Raw genomic sequence first — 24,142 nt, forward strand, 5'->3', positions numbered from 1 at the left:
CCTGCCCCACTAGCGCGCAACAGTATTTTCGAAACATGATGGATTCAACGAAGAAAATGTCATAAAATTAAATGGTAATTACGTTTCTATTTTGTTCGTAAAAGACGCATTATTTGCAGTCTTCCGTTACCCAGCTGTAATTAAAGAAGTGAAGAACTAAAAACGATTGCGCTTAAGTCGCACATTCAGGACGTGGATAATAATCCAATTTATTCAGCTTTGTGTCCAGAAAAATCGTTGTTTTACTTACGTGACTGGAAAAACAACCTGCTGTAACGAGTTGATATGGAAGGACTTACTTGGCCATGTACGAAAATGCCGGTCTGAATGATCCCCACGGGGTATTAGTCACGTCAGATGGATCAGTGTATGTCTGTAACAAGAACATTCACACTGTGCTACAAGTGAGAGGAGATTTTACACGATCACATGTTGTACTAGGACCCTCAGATAGTGTGCAATTTCCAGCACCCATTTGTTACAGTCCGGAGAGAAACATCTTGTTTGTTTCCTCTGCATCGGCCGACTCGAATCACAGTTTTAAGCTCAAAATGTTTTCACTAGAGAACTGTTAAAGACAATTTAACTTTAGTGTTCTTGTTAGCATATAGCCCATACTATAGGTCTCAAATTTGTCATTTTTAATCTATCAGTAAAGGTAACACGCGTGATTAGGATGTTTGTTTGTTTTGACGGTAGAACGAAATTCATCCCAACTAGTGAGAAGCGGTGGCACAGTGTCACAAGGAATAAATTTCTTTTTATCTCCCCAACAGGAACAAATACATTTTTCTTTCTTGACTACTTATGAACTTCCTGAGGAGCGAAATATATGACATTAAGTTACAAGCGGCATGACGTCTAGCATTATTGTCAAATTATCATAAAATACATATAATTTCAAATAGTATGTCCACCATTGTTTACCCATCGAGGATCGTGTGACATTTGAACGACTTCTGCAGAAGGAAAGTGACGAAACCATCCACCTTGCCTAATTGTTAAGCCATTGCCGCATTTTTTCTATAACTCAAGCAGTATTTTGACTAAAGTCGCTTTGTATTAATAAAATCCATAAAAATCTGCCATCGTTCACACTGTCGTTTTTAAGGCAATGTTAGTATAAATGTCTTTTATTGCAATGCTGATTGAGTAAATGACAATATTGACATTCGCAGTGTCATCATTAACAACAATATTAACAGGAATTCCTTTTATTTAATGCTCGAAGAGTAAATTGCACTACAGCCATACGTACTTTCGTCATTGAGGAATGAATGCCTTTTATTTCAATGCAGATTAGATAAATTGGCAATATTGTCACACATACTGTCGTCATTGAGGCACTGTTAGCATGAATTGAATGCATTTTATTATAATGCAGTTTAAGTATAATTGAGTGTAATTCTTTTCCGTGAAAAGCAAACAAAAGAAACTTTGAATCGGCGCGTCCATTTTAGGACTCATTTCCGTCTCGCAACTGGTCTGCAGCCTTTTGGATATTTATTTGTAGATATTTATTAAATCTGATTAAAATACCAACAGCCTTTGTGATCAAAGTTGAACGACCTTTCTAAAATTAACCCTCTATTTTTATAGTCTATATCTCATTTTACTCTTATAAGTGTTACTCAAATTTTGCTGTTTAAAAGCTCAAACATTCGGATCATTATATCGGCACGTGCGACGGTACGATATGACGTGTGAACTTTTGAGACTCGCATCGAAATACCATTCGTTGTATCGTACCACCGGGCGTAGCCTCGTATTTTCGCATCAATATGTTGCGCGTTTTGTCGTATCGCCGCGTGTTGCTGTCCAAATCTCGCACGTCGTATATCACACTAGGTAACAGGATATGTTCGGCGCTGGATGCTATGTTCAGCGCAGGATCGATATTGATTTGAAAACTTTAGTTGGGTTGGTATTCTCACCATTTCGGTCTATAAATACAAATAACCAGTAAAGTCACCTCACCTCACTAGCCTTATCACGTAATAAAGAAAGTTTCCAAAGCCGATTTAAAATACCGAAAACAATTCTATTCTAAGGGAAAACGGCGAAGTTAAACGTTAAACTTAACGGCGATTTCGGCAGTTATAAAGTTTATAACAACATCTCTTTGAACATATTGCAAAACAAAGCCAATATCTTTATGGACTATATCTATCAATCTTTTCTCTGTCATTATTCCAAGGAATAATGTCTCAATCTCAATATAGTTGATCACAGTGATGACCCCATTCTATAGACAAGAGGAGGTAACTCTGTCAATGATTTTTGTGGAGTTATTGCCCATTTTAAACGTAACAAATTCTCAGTTTACTATCAAGTTCAAGGAAGTTGAGCGTCCAGTACCCGTGGACGTTGCTCTTGTTGATTTTAACTATATTTTTTTATGAATTAACTTATTTGAATAAAGCAATATATCTTTTCACACCAAAGTGGGAACACATTACTGATAGTACTCACAAAAACGCAGGTTAGCTTTGTGAGTGCCAAAACTGTGAGAAATTATGATTTTTTTTCAGTTTTTGTTTTGCCAAATCTTTTGCAAACTAGCTTTTTATAGACATTTTAGCCCATCAATAGAATTTTGGTTAAGTTTGGGTGTGGTTCTGAAAACTAGCTCCTCATAATAGACATTTTAGCCCATAAATGAAATGTTGGTACATAATACTGTAGCACTTTATCATGGACGTTTTAAAAGCCCCTAGTCCATATAGCACTTAAACCTTTAATGTTGGTCCGTCCGTCCGTCCGAAGTTCGTGATGCGCCTAGCTCATTATCATGATATGAACTTGCGCACCTCCTATTTTTCGTCTTGCTCCGCCCTCTATAGAGTTATGACCCCCGAAATAGTCAAAAATGTACTTTTTTTACCTTGTGACACGCCTAGCTCAAAAATATTTGATATAGATTCATGAAACCTTGCATGAGTCTTTATCTTGAAATGAACTTACGCACCTCCTATTTTCAATCTGGATCCGCCCCTACTTCCACAGTTATGACCCCTGAATTAGTCAAAAATGCACATTTTCACCTTGTGACGCGCCTAACTCAAGAAGTATTACTTATAAATTAATGAAAACTTGCATGAGTCCTTATCCTGATATAAACTTGCACACTTCTTATTTTTTGGCTTGCTCCACCCCCTTTTTTCAAAGTTACGGCCCCTAAATTGGTAAGAAATTGCACATTTTCACCTAATTATGTGCCTAGCTCAAAAAGTATTTGATGTTAATTTATGAATCCTTGCTTGAGTCTTTATCACGACGTGACCTTGCACACTTGGCATTCTTTTTGAGAATCTTAGAGCTTATTACAGAGTTATAGCCCTTGAAATAGCCAAAATAGTGGATTTTTTATTTGTGATGCTTATTGCTCAAAAAGTTTATGGCCTAGAATAATGAATCCTTTTCATAAATTTTTTGTTGAGGCTATACCCCTTTAAGACTGCAAACATTTGAATTATTTCCCCTTATTTTGACAAATGTACTAGTCAGGGTACACACCTTGCGTCCTACAGACACATTCTAGTTTTTCTGCATCGTCATTTGTGCAGCTAAATATTAGGGCAATATTGGTTGTTAAACAAAATAAAATAATACTTTTTGTTGATGTATAACGTCGTTTTTCTGTTATTTGAGTTTCTCAGTAAACCTTCCCAAACTGACTAAATGACGTGTTGCAACATAATGTAACTATGTTCTATGTCCTTACTTTTCATCTCACCTCATCGTTAAAAAGGATTGCTCGACATTTGAGCAGTCGTCCTACCATTCTAAGTCTTGTTCTCTATCCATGGATCAAACTAGTGGGATTTGTAAGAAAGATATTAATTGATCGAATATGTAAGATGTTGAACACTTATTGTACTATTACGGTGACTGAAGTTATTACATTCACCTGCTCAAATCGAGAGCCCGTATAATTATATTATAGATTTACATGAAGCAAAATTGTTGTACAATCACATTACATACGTAGCATTATCAAATTATCAAATAAGTAAAGACTTTTAACTAGAAATCTTTTCATGTTTTTAAGTAACTATTAAGTTCTGTTTGAAGAAATTATTAAGAATAAACGTGTATTTGAAGTAACTATCATGAACAAACCTGTGCTTGAAAGAAAAGGCTTAAAATCTACAAAGGTGTCTTACATGTTTCCACTCTCTAAGGTATGGCAGGTCTATTTTTCCATGCATGTCAACATATCGGCCAGACCTAATCTGCATCGTTGATGTTGGTTTCACATACACTATTGGTGGATGGTATGGATGCTTATTCATTAGCCATATTGATACCGGTATATTGTACGTCGCGCCTAAAAGGTTGAAATACATAATAAATACTTTCATTTATTTTCTGCTTAATTTCAGAACCATCGGCCACGGATGTTCGGGAAATATTTTTATCGTACTATAAGCAACTATTTAAAAACACTACTAAGTCTAACAGTTAACTACTGGTATAATCTGGTACATAACTGTTCTCAATATAGCATCTGTAATAAAACTTGCGTTTGTTAGTTTTATGTTAGATTGTGGTAAGGTGTTTGCTATATTCTAGCTTACCCTTACTTGCTTTTAATGTTAAAGTAATAAAGGGCATGTTACAGTCCCATAACGCGAAAAATACATTTGTAAATAAAGCACTACTGTCTAGATAAAGAGTAATACTATGCGTAAGGACAAGTTAACATAATAGTCTAGGAAAAAGTGAAGACTCCAGGACAAAAACGAAAATGTTGCAGGCTCGGTTCAATTGAGCTTGTTCATGGACGGTAGTGGAAATGCATGCTACCGTCCACGCCCTCTAGCCCCAGGTTGAGCGGAACTCAACATTTACACATGCTACATGTACAAAAACAGTGTAGAGACATCTGTAGATGTGTTCATACGCCGGTGCACATGGAACCTTCAATGATACACTAGGTGTAATTCCATGAAAAGGAGCGTATGTTCCCAAGTTAAAAAATAACTAAGCATTACTGTCAATATTGCGTATGAACTGGCTGGTAATCAAGACAATGGATTCAATTATGCTTTCTTCAATATTAGTCAAGAATGTCAAACAGTTGGCATAATTTTGGAAAACGGTCATCAAAAGATCTGAATACATTTGATGTTCACAACAAAAGTTTAGCTGCAACATTGTAAAAAAATCTATTATGGTCCTTTAAGTCACTGACGAAGTTCACCGAGCTTATAAACTACCAATTAAAACGGAAGACAAAGACGTAAGTTCATAGTGCTATTTTACAAAGATATACTTGTACATACAACCATAACTAAAGCTGTGGTGAGTTGACAGGTGTTGTAAAAGAAATCTAATGTTTGATCAGTATACCGTTGTAAAGTACTGGTATTGTTCCGTCCAACTGAAGTAGTTTCTTTCTAAACCCATCGTTGAAGACTGAAATACACAAGAAAGATCTTGCCGATCTATAATTGAACTAAAACCGTCTGTCATATCATATCTGTCTAATTAATTCAACTAAATTGTAAAAAGATGACCATGCAAAAAAATAAGTTTTAGCATTGATCACTTACCAAATGTGTCTAACTTTGGTCGCAGATCACTAAATGTTGTGAAGACACACAGAACATCTCTTTTCGCAAGGTCTGGATTAGCGTACTGAATACAGTAAAAGAAATTACTTTTAAAAAGCAAAACAATCCTGTGATCAAACTATAAACGAGTTCATAGCGTTACTTTGACAGCTGGTTTATAAATACACTTACTGAATGGCGTGCCGGTCAGTGTTAAAACAACTGCTTTGACTATTGACTGGCAAACTATTCAATAAATGCTAAATGACATTAAAATTAATCTTCACTGTTCTAATGTTGACTTTTTTAACCCAGTGAACATGTGTTGAATATGCACCGGTCATAAAGCAGAAACTATTGACAGGCCATTTTTACATTTGTAATAGTAACATATACTTTAGCTAGCTTGTGATCTAACTTAACGCGTCTTTAAACACTCCTAAGTCAGGTTTTCTGAAACGCTATTACTTATGACAAACACGAAGATGTGGTCGTGACCTCAGTCGGACTTAAACGACCACTGGGTTAAGTAGCCATTCAATATCGTATGCTGTAAAATTTGAACGAACCTGTTTTGATATATCATGCTACGGGATATATTTAAACGAATGAATTGACGAAAAGTTAGTTTCGTTTTCAGTGTATCGACAAAAACTTTAACTAACCAAAAGTCAGATTTCTAATTATAACTGACAAGTTTATTTAATATCTTCTTTGTTTACATCATCTACTGTATTTTCATTTGTTTACTTTTCATCTTACGAGTTAACGCCTGTATCGTATAAGTAGAATGACTAATCGACCAAACCTTCACATTTATTATCTAATCTTAACTCAGTTCAATTGAATCAATTTAAGATACAACTATATTTAGTTTCGTTTTGGGTTACGTCATCTACAGTTCTTTTAGCTCTTTCTCTTCCGCGTCCAGTCTATGTCTTATTAAACTCCTTCCAATACTAACATTATATACCCGAAAATCAAACAATTTCTTATGGTTTAAACATGTATCAAAACAGGTTTCCACTTTTGCTTTATATATTAACTTATATGTTGATATATAAAACTTTAGTATAATAAGAGAGATTAATTTTAGATATTAATCTAGTTTATTCTGGTGTAAATTTCTCGCTTATCTTGGGTTAGATATCTACCGGAACTTAGCGTTGCAAGACGCCGCGTAGTGTAACCATGGTAATTCTTGCGAGATCGTTCGTAACTTCGCCGAGTATAAAAGTCACATGACCGCCACGTTCTATCTTTCAGATCGCAAATTCAGCGTCGTACAACATTTAAAAACTCAGAGTAAATTAAGTTAGCAATTTTAGCATGCCAGGTCGTGGAAGGGGCGTGAAGAGAAGGGACACGGATAAACGTGGCCCTACAACAAGGGCAGCCGAGGCTAAACGAGCAAGGCCGGAAATTGACGACGGCACAGGTCCGGACAGAGGTAGGCAAACTACATCAATTATTGATTTTGAACAGATAATTCGAGATTCTGAGGTTGTACATGGCATTCAAAGTAGAGAAACTCAAATTTTCAATAACGATTTTGAGTCTAATAATTTATTTTCAAGTAGTAATAATCCTGACTCAGAACAAAACAACATTCAAGATGAATGTCCGATAGTGACCGCGCAAAACGCGGACGTTGTAAACCAAAATGATGGCTCAAATTGTTATGCTAACGCTACCGACAATTATACAATGTTGGGTAGTAACGAACCGTTAGTGCATTTTAACAATTCATTGAACTATGCAAATTCGTTTCCTCAAAATTATGACATGACACGCTTAGCGCAAGATGATATCGCTATTCATGTTCCCTCAAGCATAAAACAGAAAATATGCGGGGGTGAATATATCAATATGGCATTACTTCTTAAGGGTGCGGTGGAACTTTCAGATTTTGCTTCGGGAAGTACTTTGCAGTTTTCTCATGATGGTACAATTACTTGTCGGCCTAAATGGTGTAAAGATGACATCGGAAATATTGAACGCTGGTCCGATGCTTTTATCATGTTTATGTCTGTCTATCTAACGGCATACCCAAACAAAGTTCACGAACTCCTTCAGTATTTCTATGTAATACGGGAATGCGCATCTCGTCATGGGGGAAAATTTTGGAAAACGTATGACGAGCAATTTCGTCTGCGTCAAGCTAGCATGCCTTCGTCATGGGCTATCATTAATCATGAATTATGGTCGCGGTTAATGCCGTCCATATACGAGCCTACAAGGCAAAGCCAGATAAAGCAAAAGCCAGCAGACATATGTATTCCTTTTAATAAAGGCACGTGTAACTGGTCATACTGCAAGTTTCGGCACGCGTGTTATCATTGTGGCAGTTCACATAGCTTGATGAATTGTTTTACCGGTACAAAACATAACAATGGAGAGACGTTCTCATTGCCAGAAAACACAGGGGGTAATTTCAACAAATCGGCCGAAAAAACTTTTTTCGAGGGCGTGGATCCTGGCGTGGTCGTGGATTCAACCAGTATCGGGGCTCAAGGGGTTCAAACAGAAAGTAATAATTTACCTTGCCATGATGTCCATTTTAAAGTAGCACATTCACCTATAAATATCCAATCTTTACAAATTTGGCTTAGTAAGTACAAGTCGCATGATGCAAATATTTTATTAAACGGTTTTAAGCACGGTTTCAGATTGAACTATTCGGGCCCGCGTCAAGCTCGTGTATCAAAAAACCTGAAGTCCGTAAAACAACAGCCTGAATTAGCACAACAAAAAATACAAAAAGAGGTAGACTTAGGCCGAGTTGCAGGTCCATTTACCGTTAGCCCATTTAGAAACATGCAGATTTCACCAATTGGCTTGGTTCCAAAGAAAAGTCCGGGCGAATACAGGCTTATACATCACCTGTCATATCCTGAGGGATTATCAATCGATGAATTTATAGATCCGAAAATATGCTCGGTTAAATACACAGAATTCGATGAAGCGATTCGTATTATACAAGACCTGGGTAGAAACTGTTATTTATTTAAAATGGACATAAAAAGGGCATTTCGATTACTTCCGACTCATCCCGACGATTTCGAACTTTTAGGATTTCCTTGCATGGAAAAAAATTATTTTGATAAGTGTTTACTATTTGGCTGTAGCATTTCGCCTAGTTTGTTTGAGAAATTTTCTACATTTCTAGAATTTTGCATTAAATCAAAAATGAATTCAGGACGTCTTATACATTACCTTGATGACTTCCTTGGCGGGGAGAAAGGGTACGTGTCTTGTAAAAGCCTAATGCTATTATTCGAAACAATCATGAAAGAGCTAGGCGTTCCATTGGCAGACGAAAAAACGGAAGGTCCCTTAAAGGTCATTGTTTTCTTGGGCTTAGAACTTGATTCGGATAAAATGGAGATCCGAATACCGATCGTAAAAATTGATGAAGTCATTCAAAAAATTGAATTCATTTTGTCAAAGAATTCCGTTACTCTTAGAGAAATGCAGTCGCTTATAGGATCATTAAATTTTTGCTGTCGCGCGATAGTTGTTGGAAGACCATTTTGCCGACGTCTTATTAATTCAACTTGTGGCGTTAAGCGCCCATTCCATCATGTCCGACTGAACAAGGGAATAAAATTAGATCTGGAAATGTGGCTTAGATTTTTTAGAAACTGTAACGGAATTTCAGTCTTTCATGATCGGTTTTGGTTATCCAACGATGACGAACAGTTGTACACAGACAGCTCTGGGGGCATTGGTTTTGGTATATCTGGTTTAAGGGACATTGGTGTCACGCAAGATGGCCTGTTGCATGGCATAGTAATGGTTTAACAAGGGACCGTATTAGAGCGTTTCCCAATTGTTACAGCTATTTGTATTTGGGGCGAGCAGCTACGAAATAAGAAGATACGGTTTCACTGTGATAACCAGGCCGTAGTACATATATTGAACACGATGTCTTCCAAGTCCTCACAGGTTATGACATTAATTAGGGTACTTACATTACAGTGTCTGCGCTTTAATTGTTTGTTGAGAGCTTCTCATATAGCCGGGGCAAAAAATGAAATAAGCGACGCATTATCTCGTTTTCAGCTCACCCGGTTCAAAACGTTAGCACCAGAGGCCGATTCGTCTCCGACACCAATACCAGACTATCTTTGGGATATCTTCAAAGCAGATGTAAGCACTTGGTTCGAGCAGGAATAGCAAATAATACAGCGTCTACCTATAATACGGATGTAAATTCGCTAGAATCATTCAGAACATTATATAATTTGCCAAAAATGTGGTATTCATTTGTCTGACGTAGGGCTAGGCTCTTCAGGAATGTCTTGAGACACACAACGCGTAAGAATTTTGGGGAAAATAAAGGTTTATTTCGTGGCGGAAAATTCTTTCGCTGGGACGCGATCGGGGGCATATTATATCTATCGCTAATTTAATAACAATCTTTTTGCATCCCCGTGGGTGTCTCGGCCTATCACAGTAGTTATCTTAGGAGGCTGAAAGCCCATGTGGTCTAAATTACAGTCGTTGTGACTACAGTTTTTTGTGAGCTTGTAGGAACTTGCCAGAGAGCGAAAAGGGCTAGGCGTTCTTACAATGACTCCCTCTTTTGCATAGGTTTGTTTTCTCGAATGTAAGCATTGTTGCGCTAATGGTTATTGGTACAAATAGGGTACCTGGATATTTGGTTTATCGGTTTAATATGGTACAACGGTGTCCCATTATTTGGTACAAATAGGGTATCTGGCTATACGATTTACCGGTTTAATATGGTACAATGGTGTACTATTATATTTGGAACAAATAGGGTACCTGGCGATTTGGCTTATCGGTTTAACATGGTACAACGGTGTACAATTATTTGGTACAAATAAGGTACCGGGTTATATGGTTTACCGGTTTAATATGGTACAAGGGTGTACTAATATTTGGTACAAATAGGGTACTTGGTAACCGTATATGGTTTATGGTTTAATATGGTACAAGGGTACTATTAGTAGGTACAGATAGGGTACCTGGTAACCGTATATGGTTTATTTGGATACATTATGGTACTAAGGAGTGCCATTGGTTTAAAGGTACTAAAGGGGTACCTTGGTATACTGGATATTTGTTTACAGCGCAATAAGGTTAGGAAAATAAGTTTAAAAATATGCCCTCGGTCGCTTCCCAGCGAAAGTCACGTGACCGCCACGTTCTATCTTTCAGTCCGCAAATTCAGCGTCGTACAACATTTAAAAACCCCACCCACCGCTCCCTTGTATGATTTAAGCCTGGTCTGATTTATGAAGACTTATTGCTTATTTTCTTAATGCAACTTTCATTTATTCTATGAAACTTCACTGTCTGCCGCCCAGTTTACTCTGTATTTTCAGTCTGCAATGTGTTTGTTCACCGACCTGAGGCACAACTGGTATATACTGGTGGTAACGAATGGACTAGAGCAATGCTGATGCTGAAATCAAGCTACAAATATACACAATCACGGAAGCATTGTCTGAAAGAGTGAGCCACCCGTATAACGTAAAGTGATATGGCTTTTTCCAGTACTAAGAAGTTTAACCAGATAAACTGTTCAAAGTTTGTTATCTGCAGATATCTCCAGGATGGGTTTATATACGTTTGATATCATCATCGGATCTGTGTCTCAGGCGTGCATTTGCTAACATTTTAAAATTCATAATTCGCAATTTTCAGTGTTGATAGGTCATTTAAGTTAATATGACAGTTTCTCATATCATCATGGTATTTAGGCTTACTACAGTAGTTATCTGTGGAGGCTGAAAGCCAACGTGGTTCGTGAGTTTGTACGTAAAGAAAGTACAGTCAGACTTTATAAGCAATAATGGCTATTTTGAAAATTCTGTACTTTTAGAAATCGTCATCGAAACTGTCTCAGACGTGCATGTGCTAATATATATAAGTCGTAATTCGCGATCTTCAGTGTTAATTAAAGTCTTTTGAGCTACAAGGACAGTTTCTAATATCACCATGGTAGGCCTACTACAGTAGTTATCTGTGGAGGCTGAAATCCAAAGTGGTTCTGTACATCTTCTGTGTGAGTTTGTTTGTAAATATAAAACAACCGGAACTCATAAATGACAATGTTTATATTGAAAGTTCCCTTGAAAGGAAAAGACATGATCATATGGTTCGAACTTGTGTTTTATTACTATGTTTTATATATTAGTGAATTTGTACTTTTCATTACATATATTCTGTTACATAATTATTATTATTGTTATGTCAGCGGAAAATTCTTTCGCTGGGACGCGATCGGGGGCATATTATATCTATCGCTAATTTAATAACAATCTTTTTGCATCCCCGTGGGTGTCTCGGCCTACCACAGTAGTTATCTTAGGAGGCTGAAAGCCCATGTGGTCTAAATTACAGTCGTTGTGACTACAGTTTTTTTGTGAGCTTGTAGGAACTTGCCAGAGAGCGAAAAGGGCTAGGCGTTCTTACAATGACTCCCTCTTTTGCATAGGTTTGTTTTCTCGAATGTAAGCATTGTTGCGCTAATGGTTATTGGTACAAATAGGGTACCTGGATATTTGGTTTATCGGTTTAATATGGTACAACGGTGTCCCATTATTTGGTACAAATAGGGTACCTGGCTATACGATTTACCGGTTTAATATGGTACAATGGTGTACTATTATATTTGGTACAAATAGGGTACCTGGCGATTTGGCTTATCGGTTTAACATGGTACAACGGTGTACAATTATTTGGTACAAATAAGGTACCGGGTTATATGGTTTACCGGTTTAATATGGTACAAGGGTGTACTAATATTTGGTACAAATAGGGTACTTGGTAACCGTATATGGTTTATGGTTTAATATTGTACAAGGGTACTATTAGTAGGTACAGATAGGGTACCTGGTAACCGTATATGGTTTATTTGGATACATTATGGTACTTAGGAGTGCCATTGGTTTAAAGGTACTAAAGGGGTACCTTGGTATACTTGATATTTGTTTACAGCGCAATAAGGTTAGGAAAATAAGTTTTAAAAATATGCCCTCGGTCGCTTCCCAGCGCGAGACTTTACGGCTCTAGCAAAAGCTGACATGACCAAGTATGCTCCATATCTCTTTAATCTTTATAAAAAATTGAAAACAATATATTATGTATCTAAGATGCTAATTATTTGAAGCTTTGTGAAAACTTTTACAAATTTATAATAAGTAAAGGATTGAAAAATCGGTATGTTGTTGTTTTTGAAATTTCATCCTAGAATAAACTATTATAGTTGCACAAGATAAAATATTTATTAATTTAGTTTTAATTTACCTTTGATAGTGACGTATTGAGAAATACATCATATGTAGACATGTTGTAATGACGTTTGCTGTGTAGCGAAGTTCTACTTTCGATTTAAAATCTAGTTTTGTTGTTGGGTTTCCCATCTTATAATTAAAATATGTAGGAATGCAAGTTTCGCCTTTAAATCTTTTTTGTGAGGCACCTAAGCGGCAACAGAAGTATGTATCTAAATTACGCATTCATTCGATATAGGTGTTAATATACTGTTAATTCCTACAGTATATATTTACTTCCGTTGATGTTGTTCTGATTAAAATAATCAGAACAACACAAATGGAAGTAAATGTGTTCTTACCTTAAGGTAAGAAATACGAAGCAGTTGTTGTACAAATATTCATATCCAGATCGTTCGTCAATAATGAATGATATCTATATGATTGAAGAAGGCTCGTTATGTATGAATTTTTCTCTGTGGTGTATTGGTCAAGATGAAAAGCTTTCTTTGCCGAGGCGACCCGGTGTATAACGGTCAGTTATTTTCCCTATCAGTTTTTCCCCTGACTGACTGGTCAGTTCTTCACCCCACCCTGGTCAATCCCCCCGCCCATTGTAACTGGTTACTCTTGATCATTCTTATGGAGGGTAAAAATCTGACTATTCAATTCTTTGTTTTCAATGTTTTTAAATGAACTTATTTCAATTTCTGTTATATTTTTTAATTGATGGTCTTTTTCCTGTTTCAACTTCTTCTGAGGTAAGGAAATTACTGCTGGTCAGTTCTTTTCCCACCTGGCCAGTACTTCATTAGAATTTTTCAAAAATGGTTTAGAATGTAAAGCTAATTTCTAATATTCATAATATGACCTAATATTTAATTTAAAAGAAAGGACATTTTCAGCCAAAATTTGGATTCCAGACCCTTTATTCATTTGGTTGTTTTATAAATGCATAAGCATTTAAAAAAGGGCAATTTTCGTAGTTTGCAATTATTTTGAGAAAAACAAAGTAAGCTCGGCAATTTTCTTAAAATGGCAAATGATGAAGAGAGAGATTTGTGCACAATTAATCGGTCTTAACTGCAAGGTGCTATTCTTTGCCACTGACAACTTTAAGACGATGCCCATTTATTTGTTGTTTTTATAAGTACGTAAAAATATACATGGAACGCTTATGTTTATGTAAGTTTTTAATTTTAAATATTGTCTTGATAATAATACTCAAACAGCTGTTTGTCAGCAATAAAAGTTTCCGAGGACAATTTGCAAAGCAGTTAGTAAGTTCCGTGTCTTAGTCATCATGGAGGATTGGTATCACGTATATTTAACATTACCAACAAAAATTTGAATAGCCGTTGTTACTTCGTATAGAACAGAAAACGAGTGAGACAACCCATCATCAACTAAATACAAAACATGACAGCACCGTACACAAAAATTAAGAGCGAAAAAAAACAACAACAAAAACAACTTTCACTCCCTTCATTTTTGGAAACGCAGTTTCAAGAGGTTTTGTCAAAAATAGAACTTCTGTTCTAAAATTCTGTAAAAATCTAAATTCTGTAAAAATCCTATGATGCAATTTACTATTACGAGAAATTCAGAAGACATGATATTCCATTAAGTTTTGCGTACTCTGTAAAGTTTTCTATTTAGATTTAAACAAAGAAAGATAATTCTCACTGGTTTATATTGTAATCCCATGAGAGTTACGTTAGATTCACACTAAGATGGAAGAAAAATATCACAAAAGGAAATAATTAATGGCACACACATCACAGAACAATGTTAAAATACTTAAGAAACTGATGAAAAACTGACATATTAATTAAGGAAAGTATAATCCAAACTATAATATTGGTTGATATCTTCAAGATGTACATAATCATTGGCAGTATGTGTCACAATTGAAATGATATATCGCAAACAGTGATTTGTTCTTGAATAAAAGCATTGTATGTCGTTCAGTTGCGCCATCTTGGTATAATTCTGTCGCATCTGCATTTCATAAATCAGGTTCTAGTACCCCATAACAGGTTCTAGTACCCCATAATATATTTGTTCGTTTGTTGTTTTCAGAGATCGTTTTACCAGGACTTGGATACTTAGTCACAATGTTTTTGCCATAAAAGTGATAAAGCATTTCTGTTAAGTTTATATTAAAATATGTTCCCTGTACAAAACCTTCAGCCTAGCATTAACCTTTTAGATAATGTTATCAAAATATAGACGTAGCAGACAGATCATTATCCAATACACTTCCAATAGATTTAACATAATTTTGATAATATAATTATGGTGTGTTCATAACGGTGTACAATAAAGTTGCAACATGGAAATTTATTATTTTCCTCATAGAATAAAACAAAATACATTCAGTTTAACAAAGAGGTAAAGATTTATTTTCGACAACCCATTACCTATATAACAACTTACAAATTCATATTCAAGAACATTGATAATGGTTTTAGGATCGTTTCATGAGAAAAAAGACAGCATAATGGCATGCATAATTATGATCTGCATATGAAACTGAGAAACAGTTTTCACTTAACAAATAATCAAAGCATTCGAGTGGTTTATCGTCTGATTTACCACGGGTCAGAGTTCAGATGCGTAGGAATTGAACCACGAGGGCATCTGAATACCGAAGCATCTGAACGATGAACTTTGGTAAATTAGACGATAAATCACAAGAAGGCCTTGATTGTTTTCATTCTGACATGCTCATTGACATATTTATTAGATTGTATGCTGGATTTCATTTACCCGAGGAGTAATGTATCGGACGTTATGCGGCAATTTGACGTCATAATTGACGTCATACTGCACTCTTACCGGTACGCGCGTCAACCGTTGTTTATCGCAGAATATGCAGAGCTTGATATCCTTCTTTGTTTAACTGGAAATCAAATCAAGTCATGTTAGAATTATACATAATTATACTCATACATCAACATAACACGCATGTAGCTAGGTTCTAGTATTCTTCCCTGAAGAACGCCACATGGAATGCAAACAATGTATTATTAACATTTGTAACCTATTATAACCTGATAAATAAGATTTATACCACTCCGATTGTCCATGAACAATTGTATCAAACGCTTGAATGTAAATAATGACTTCACTCGTGCTACGCATTCGTGATTTAATTATTACGCATTCGAGCTCATGCCAATATTTTATTAACTGATAAAATAAAGGGACATATTTATTGTTTCTCAATTACCAATATGCTTATAATATTTAAATCAATGCATTATTATTAGTTGATGTCCGTACATTACAACAGGAATTTTAAACATATTATAAATTTAGGTCCTATGTTACAATCATCTGGTACTTGCTGCAGTTTTTTGTCGGAAAATAGCCTCATAGCAATAGCTTCATCTATAATATCTAGGCATCATCGTGAGGAAGTATCAATCTTCTGCGTGGATCTGTTTGGATCTATGAAAAAGAATGCAGGAGCTATTGTATAGCAAAACATAAAGAACATAATTAACAAAAAAAACATTGATTTTGTTTGAATCGAAATACATAAAACAAAAAGAAATAAATAAACATGATCTTCCTTAAGTGGTTGGTATTTTGTACGACATATTATTATCTAGTATATCAAAAGTAAAATTTCATACCACGTGAGCTTAATCTACCATGTACTTCACCGGCGAGGTCAAACGAAGCTATATCATCAGATGAAACTCCTGGACTGTTTCTTCCTGGCGAAAAACATATTTTCATTAGAAATTAGTGACATACTTTGAAAGAATCGAAATAATATGCGGAGAGCTTCATTTACAGGTAATTTGTACCATTTTTACAGGACGAATGATAAGGTCAAATAACTTACGTTTACATGAGCATGATGAAGATACAAATAGTTATACCGTAAAGAACGCTAACATCACAATGATGACTTTTCTGGAAATAGTTTACGAGGAACAGTTTCATGTAATGATATTTGCCTGATTGTTATGACTTGAAATATGTATGAACTATAGTTAATACATGGGTGTATTTAAGTTGTGTCAAGGCCGAAAGTTATGTAATTGATTTCCAAATGGCAATTACTAAACAGCTATCTATACGGTACATTATGTATGTGTGTATGCAGTTAATCGATTTAATCTTGCATGCGTTTTAAATTTATATATCTTTTAAACAACTGTTTGTAACCAATAGAGTGTTATGACCTCAAATCAGTGTGACCTCATATGGGAATTTTAAACACACGGAACATAAAGCTGTAGAAACAATGCAACTATAGTAATATATACACTTAATCATGACATTGTCATATGTACATGTATAAAGAAGGGAATGTTTACGATTTAAGCTTATGAAAAAATAAAAAAGAACGATGTCATAATTATGCTACTGCTAATATCAGAAATAACTAATTGTAATTTAAAGATGAAATAACATCATAGACACCATCTTACCATGTTCCGTTCCAGCACTGTGCACACGTCCTTCACTTTCTGGGCCTACAGTGGAAAATATTAGTCATCTCTAAATTAGAAGTAAAATGACTGTTTTTGATATGTAAGTTTTAAATATCCTGAAGTGATAAACCAATCTTCTAACAAATTTACACACATTTACTTTGAATTATCTGCACATATTAAAGATCGTATTCAATCACTTTTCTTGATTGAATGTTATTATTTAGTCTAACAACCCAATTTGTTTTCCTATTAAACAAAGAAGGCTGAAAACTGTGTGTTATTATTCAACAATTCATTTTTCTGACGCCACAATTATTACTTCATAGCAGTAGACGGCATAGCGGCGCGCTGGAAAGGAAACTAACAAAATACTGGCAAATATTTAATGAATGGTCGTCAAAGACGTACATAATTATCCTTGATAAGGAGCTAGAATCGAAAACATATATCTCAAACAGTAATTTGCTCATAAATAAATCATTGCTTGTCGTTGAGATGAGTATCAATTTATAATTTCCTTCGCATTTAAACTCCAAACAATGACGAATCACTGTTTGGGATATATTATTTCTTAAATAAACTTCAGAACACTAGAATATATATGTTTCCGTTTAACTGACATAGAGGATCGGATTTGTTTGTCTCATATTGAGTGAACACCGCTTTTTTTGTCTCAAGCCATTATAATGACGTTTTTTGAATAAGTGTCTTCTTCAGTTGAAACACATAATACAATGTTTAAGTGGATAAAGGAAACTCTGATGATCAAGTGTTTTATCAGAATTATTAGCATACAAACATAATTCTACAGTAAAATTATTTCTGTTCAGTCTTTACAGAATTATTTACACATTAAAAATAAGTGATTAGGTACCTTCTGGATTTAAAGCAGCACGTGCACTCTGTGACATATCACAATTGCAAGATTTGGATAAAGATTTACCGCGCACGGGAAGTTAATCCGAGAATACAGTTGTCATAATTTGAATCAAACTCAGCAGATCGGAGCTGGGCTACAATCGTAGATAGAACAATTTTTAACCAAATGCAACTATGACAATTGCAAAATTAAAATTAAAGTATAGACTCTATTAATAGTAACATTTTTACTATTAAAATGAATTTCACATTTTAAATTTGGTAATTCTTTTAAGAAGAGGCTACAAACTTGTTTGTTTAATTTCACACAGAAATGTTAGAAATATAAACAGGCTATTATATATGGGATCATGGTCTTTGTTTAAAGTTGAAATTAGGATTTAGTTCGTTCTAGATCTTATTCTGTGGCATACCAAATATTTTGCCATCAGTTATCGTGTACTGTTATCAGTTATTGTGTTATACTTCCGTCTTATTTCCTATTAGTCATTTAAAAAGCTTTTTGTCAGTTTTGTTTTGATACTGGTATCGTATAATCCATCATGTCATATTGATATAACCATAGCATACATACTCAGATAATCTATGATGCAAAAACACTTACGTAATTCCAGTCAGTAAGGTATGGTATATTAACTTTCCCATTCAAGTCAACGAAATTACCAGACATGACATGCATCCGAGAGGTAGGTGTTACATACACTATGGGTCGTCTAAATGGATGTCGTTTGCTTAGCCATATAGAAATTGGGACATTGTACTCCGAACCTGAATAATTGACGAATAATTCATTTCTTTATTCATTCAGTTATGTCTATTATCTCAAATATTAATTCAGAAACGTAAAACGAAATAAGAAACGTCTACTATAAAAGATACAGTGAGTACATGTACTGTTATTATAGCAGTATGCCGTATGCGCCTTTGCTAATTCCGGTCATCACTTTCTAAGGATTTTTCATCAAAGATTGTAACTATGAATATCAGTTACGATAATGACGTCTCGTCAAGTAAGATCTAAAGTCATGTTTTCAAATGTAAGATAATAACTGAAGCGTTAGTCGCTGGGGTGTGCTTTTTGGCCACAGTGGAAAACTTTTAATGGCCCGATGACCATTGTCAAACTGTAAGCGCCAGTATTAGAAACTGTAAATAAATGAAGGATTTGATTATTTATAATTACTTATTTTTATTTATAGTGCTATGACGTTACTTTGAGACAGTCTACTCAAAAACTTGAAGCTTTCTGCTTTGGATATGTTTAGTATTGCAACTGTCTAACCTGCAAAGTGGACAGGTACAGTTCCTTTCAGTTTTAGAAGTTTCTTCCGATATCCGTCTTCATACACTGTAATGTTAAAGTAAACAGATTTAAAAGTTGACATACATACATTTTGTATGCTTTTGAATCGTCTTATTTTTTACAATATTGTTGTCACTCTTAACTGTGGGTCTTGCATCGCCAGGCTCCATTCCCATCCCACCGGTATCCCACCCGCCACGCCCTGATTTTGCAAATGCGCAGATTATTGACGCTTCAACAACTGAGCCGCTATTCCTGATTCTAATACTGAAACTGTACTGTATATATTTATAATTTAATAGGAATACGTATGGCATTTCTGATCGGAACATTTCTGATATAACATAAGTAAAATAATTATATGAAATCGCAATCAATTATGTAAGAAGAACTGCAAAGTAAGGACATCGCAGGCAAGTTTCAAAAATACTTCTAGCGCCAATTATGGAGAGGTAAGTATGCAAAATGAAAAATATTATATACACTAGTTTGTTATGTAAACGGAATGAACTTTTTACATTGTCTCGAATGGGACATTACGTTATCCTTTGTGTGCGTACATGTATAAATAGCGTACATGTATAAATACGGCCTCATACGAAATGTAATCTTCAAATAATCTCAGAAAATTATCATAATGTTGGTAGCAACTGCTTTGTTTCAAAAGTTTCTTGTCATCCCTTCATCTGGTAAAATTAACATAATGTACAACATGAAAGTAAATATAACTCCAGTGATTATTTCTCCACTTTAAGTATAACCTTACTAATTAGATTCCCACTTACCAAATATTTCCTCAGTATGTTCCAAGTCGACAAACACACTAAATGCATTCAACACATCAGATTTCACCAAATCAGCTTGAATGTTCATACTTAAATTATAGAGTTTACACAGATACATGATTACAGCTTCTTTTGTTCTGTTAATAAAACAAATGTTGTATAGGAGACAGATATTTCCATGTTAATCAAATATTTCTGTACGTATATGTCCAGTTCAAGTGAAGACTACTTTCAGTTTGTACGTAGATCGCGCTAACTTACAACGACAAAGAAGCAACTAAATGTATTACAAATATTCGTTATCTGTCTTATATACAATATTGAAAATACCAGATACACTTCCATATTTTTTATGTTAACTATTTCAACTTTCAGTTTAGACGCGTTTTATAGAAAATCAATCCCTTATTACTTTTATTCTAATATTATGATTTTATGGTGTTGTTTCTACTTCTTATCTACTTACCTTTAACTGATGAATAGAAGATGTTAAAGCCTGTTCGTAATCAGCCATTCTAAATAAATCTAATGTAACGTCTTCTTAACATGCACTATATTTCTTTACGCTATCATATGTATATTTGGACTTCTACTTTCTCTTTGGAGCTATTTTTATCTTTTATATAATTTATGCGGTTGTATTTATAACTATTTATAGTATACAGCAAGACTGAAGTAAGATAACTTAAATTATATACTTGTGCATATATATACCAAAACATTTCACAATCACCGGAATTCCGATAACATTAATTCTTTGTGTCAAAAACACCTGTTGGATCGACAAAAATATTTCATTAAATAGTATCTGTTCAATCATTTATGATTAAACAACTGTACCTTTATACATATGTTATTCAACAAATATCTGATTATAAAAATATTGCGCTTTTTTAATCATATAATAAATACGAGCTATGTGTATTTATTAAGTTAGACGTAAAAATAATGAAAATGTATATTCTTAAACTTGCGCGATACTTTTGTTCTAAAGCACACTTAACAACAGATAATACTTTTTTCACAGCAAAGGCCAATGTAAAACCAATCATCAGGGCAAAGCTATAAACATGGTTAACATGTTGTCGAATTCCGCACTAATCGGGATTCAAAGCCGCAACCTCAGGATCAGTAGTCAGACGCTAAGGCCTTGTAACATTGTACCTCCCTTCCGTATAATACAAATCTGGACATCTTACGTGACACACGTCCAAGAGCAGCTATGAGTTCGCTTGATTGACATTCACAGGATCATCTACATATAATATATTATATATGATACGTGTAAGTACACGGAATGTAGATCGAAACGCAACTTAGTGTCTTTTTAAATGAAAAGCACATAAAATCACTCCATTATTAACTGCTCTGAACTCTGCAGATCTTCCCTCGGGGTTCGATATGACCTACATAGAACTACATGTCTATGAATGGAATTGATTTTTCATGAAGCAATGAAATTCATTGCAAAAACTTTAGTGGTATTATATAACACTAACTGTACGCAATGTACTTTTCTCCTTAGAGTCAAACCATAATTTACATTTTTAATGTGATATATATTATATTTTAGAGGAATCTTTCCTACTTCAGTAGGTATATAGAGGACATTCAAGTTTTTCTCATGAATGTTTGTAATTTCATCACATGAAAATGAAATACTTTACGGGTGACGTAGGCACGAGCGAAATATGAAGTATCATTAAAAATACCATAAGAATCTGATGAAAATAAACAAAACACATTCATGATAAACCTTTGATTGAAATCGATATTTGTTTAAATTTAGAATTTAACCACAACTACAAATAAACGTTTCCTGTACTACAATTATGAATGTTAATTGTACAAGTTACGCAAAAGAATTTTGACACATTGTTGCAGTTTCATTTTTTTACGTCTCAAATCGAAATTGAAAAAGGTTAAATAAGGTGGCAGCTGAGCAGGTTTTTGCTAGATTTCAAGCAAGTCCACGATTCACAACTGATTTTCTCCATAGGCTTTCAGTAATTTTTTTTATGTCATTTTTAAATGTTCAGTATGTTTTATTTTACAGATTTGTTCTATTTCCACTGTAATAAAAGAAAGAAAATTTGTAGATTGTATTATGCTTAGTTTTATATAAAATTTACAATTGTGACTTCAGTTATTTAATTTATCACAGTAAAAGGAAGTAACAGAAGTAATAGAAGCTTTTCTGACTGATGTTTTAAAAATGGTATTGTATTTTTTTCTGATTTAAACGGAGGAATGTTACCTATTCATTTAAGATTGATTCCTTTAAGTATGTCTGTCAAAAACAAGAACTAGCTTCAGCATACAACGCAATGAATGACTGAACTCGGTGAAAGGGTTCTGCTTAAAAAATGAGCTGTAGAGCACGTTCACCCCCCCCCCCCCCCCCCCCCCCCCAAAAAAGGCTATTAAAACTAATCTGTGCGGTTTTTAATAAATTCATATGTTATATGTCTTTCGCGTATTTCTAAGTAAGTCTAGAATATGTGCGTGTAAGATAATTGCCTCCCTTTTCATTTAGAAATTGTCAGCCACGTTTTCTTGCAGCGGCTAAAGCTTGTGTGATACATTTACCTATAAAATTGAAAATTGGCTTACTTTTTTATTCGTCAAGTTTCCTTAAGGTGGCAGTGGAGCAGTTTTTTGCTAGATTTCAAGCAAATCCACGGTTCACAACTGTTTATAGGCTTTCAGTACAAAAAAGGCAGTCCTTTTGCTCTACATTGTGATATGGCACTAAGGTAATCTTCAAAATGAAAGCATTAATTTTAATCCATGTGGTCACCTTTTAAAGGAGTGGACATTAAAGCCTACCCCTAACCCCTCTTAAAATCAACAAAATTTAAGCATGTCCAACACATGCCATACACTCGTTTGTGTACTTATTGATTAATAGCTACATGCATGTACACATTTATTTCTTTTAGAATAATCTTTCAAAAATTATATCATTAATATTAATGCACTTTGAAAAAAGCTACCCTAAATATTAAAAAAAAAATCAACCGGGACCATAATTAGAAACTGTGCCACTGCCACCTAAAATGCACTTGTATACACACCAGAAATGTATATAAAAATCATTGTGGTCTTATGGTAACAGACGGACATATTCTGAGATGCTCATGATTGTCTCACACCCAAATGCATTTAAGATACCCGTAGTGTCTTTATTTTAACGGGACAAAGGGTTTCCCGTGTGTCGTGCTACATTTGTATATACATATGTATACAAGGACGACTATTCACAATACCTGTACCTAAACACATGTCTATCTTTATATCATACTGATTTGCGAGCTCTTTCAAATTATCTGTTTCAGTCTGGTAGACAAGGAATTTCGCGCCTTGAGTGGGAGGTATATATATCTGATATAACATAATAAAATGTACTGTAGAAGAGTTGTGGTTCTTGTGATTTATTTTTATTTTGACTTAATACAAGAAAACAATTCTGAGACAGTTTTATTTTCTAGATTATAATGTGCTTATTTCTTTTTATAAGGTATACCTAGCGGACACTACGGATTCCTGACTTTATAATACTTTTGAAGTTTCTATGCAAAATGTGAGGGTGCTTTCCCTTGTTATCCAATACGAGTCTTCATTTACTTGTTTTCTTCATTTTTCATTTTTTTTGCAGACAAGAAATGGTACCAACTTACACTACATCTTTTAAAGTTTTATTTTAAGAGAGATTTATGAATATCCAACTTTTCTTTTTCTCTCGAAAACAACATCAAGACATTTTCCTACTACTATTTGTGTTTAAACGTAGTTCAATGTAAATAGCCGCCGGTTTCTTTTTGCCACGCCGGTATTTGGCAAATTCAGCCCATATTTATACGCGCTTTACAAAAATGAAAATTGCCTTAAATTGTAACATTAACCCACCTAT

At 34.6% G+C, this 24,142-nt stretch overlaps 1 protein-coding gene across 4 annotated transcripts; it reads right to left on the reverse strand.

The window, feature by feature from the left end:
* Positions 1 to 14,308: 14,308 nt before the first annotated feature.
* LOC123544636 (tumor susceptibility gene 101 protein-like) lies at positions 14,309 to 20,878 on the reverse strand. Of its 4 annotated transcripts, none has more exons than XR_008368914.1 (7): positions 20,696 to 20,878; positions 19,424 to 19,489; positions 18,746 to 18,909; positions 18,137 to 18,275; positions 17,257 to 17,301; positions 16,450 to 16,533; positions 14,341 to 16,261 (listed from the first exon to the last, which is right to left on the reverse strand). XR_008368914.1 is itself a non-coding variant. In XM_053532846.1 (6 exons), the coding sequence occupies exons 1-5, from the start codon at positions 20,345 to 20,347 to the stop codon at positions 16,498 to 16,500; spliced, it is 429 nt and encodes a 142-aa protein (XP_053388821.1). In that variant the 5' UTR covers positions 20,348 to 20,680; the 3' UTR covers positions 14,309 to 16,261; positions 16,450 to 16,497. The 4 variants fall into 4 exon arrangements, 1 of the variants encoding a protein (XP_053388821.1); XR_008368913.1 differs by lacking the exon at positions 20,696 to 20,878 and adding an exon at positions 20,230 to 20,677 and having other exon boundaries at positions 14,345 to 16,261; XM_053532846.1 differs by lacking the exons at positions 18,137 to 18,275; positions 20,696 to 20,878 and adding an exon at positions 20,230 to 20,680 and having other exon boundaries at positions 14,309 to 16,261.
* Positions 20,879 to 24,142: the final 3,264 nt, after the last annotated feature.

Source organism: Mercenaria mercenaria, unplaced genomic scaffold, assembly GCF_021730395.1.
Source record: "Mercenaria mercenaria strain notata unplaced genomic scaffold, MADL_Memer_1 contig_1816, whole genome shotgun sequence".
Taxonomy (NCBI): Eukaryota; Metazoa; Mollusca; class Bivalvia; order Venerida; family Veneridae; genus Mercenaria; species Mercenaria mercenaria.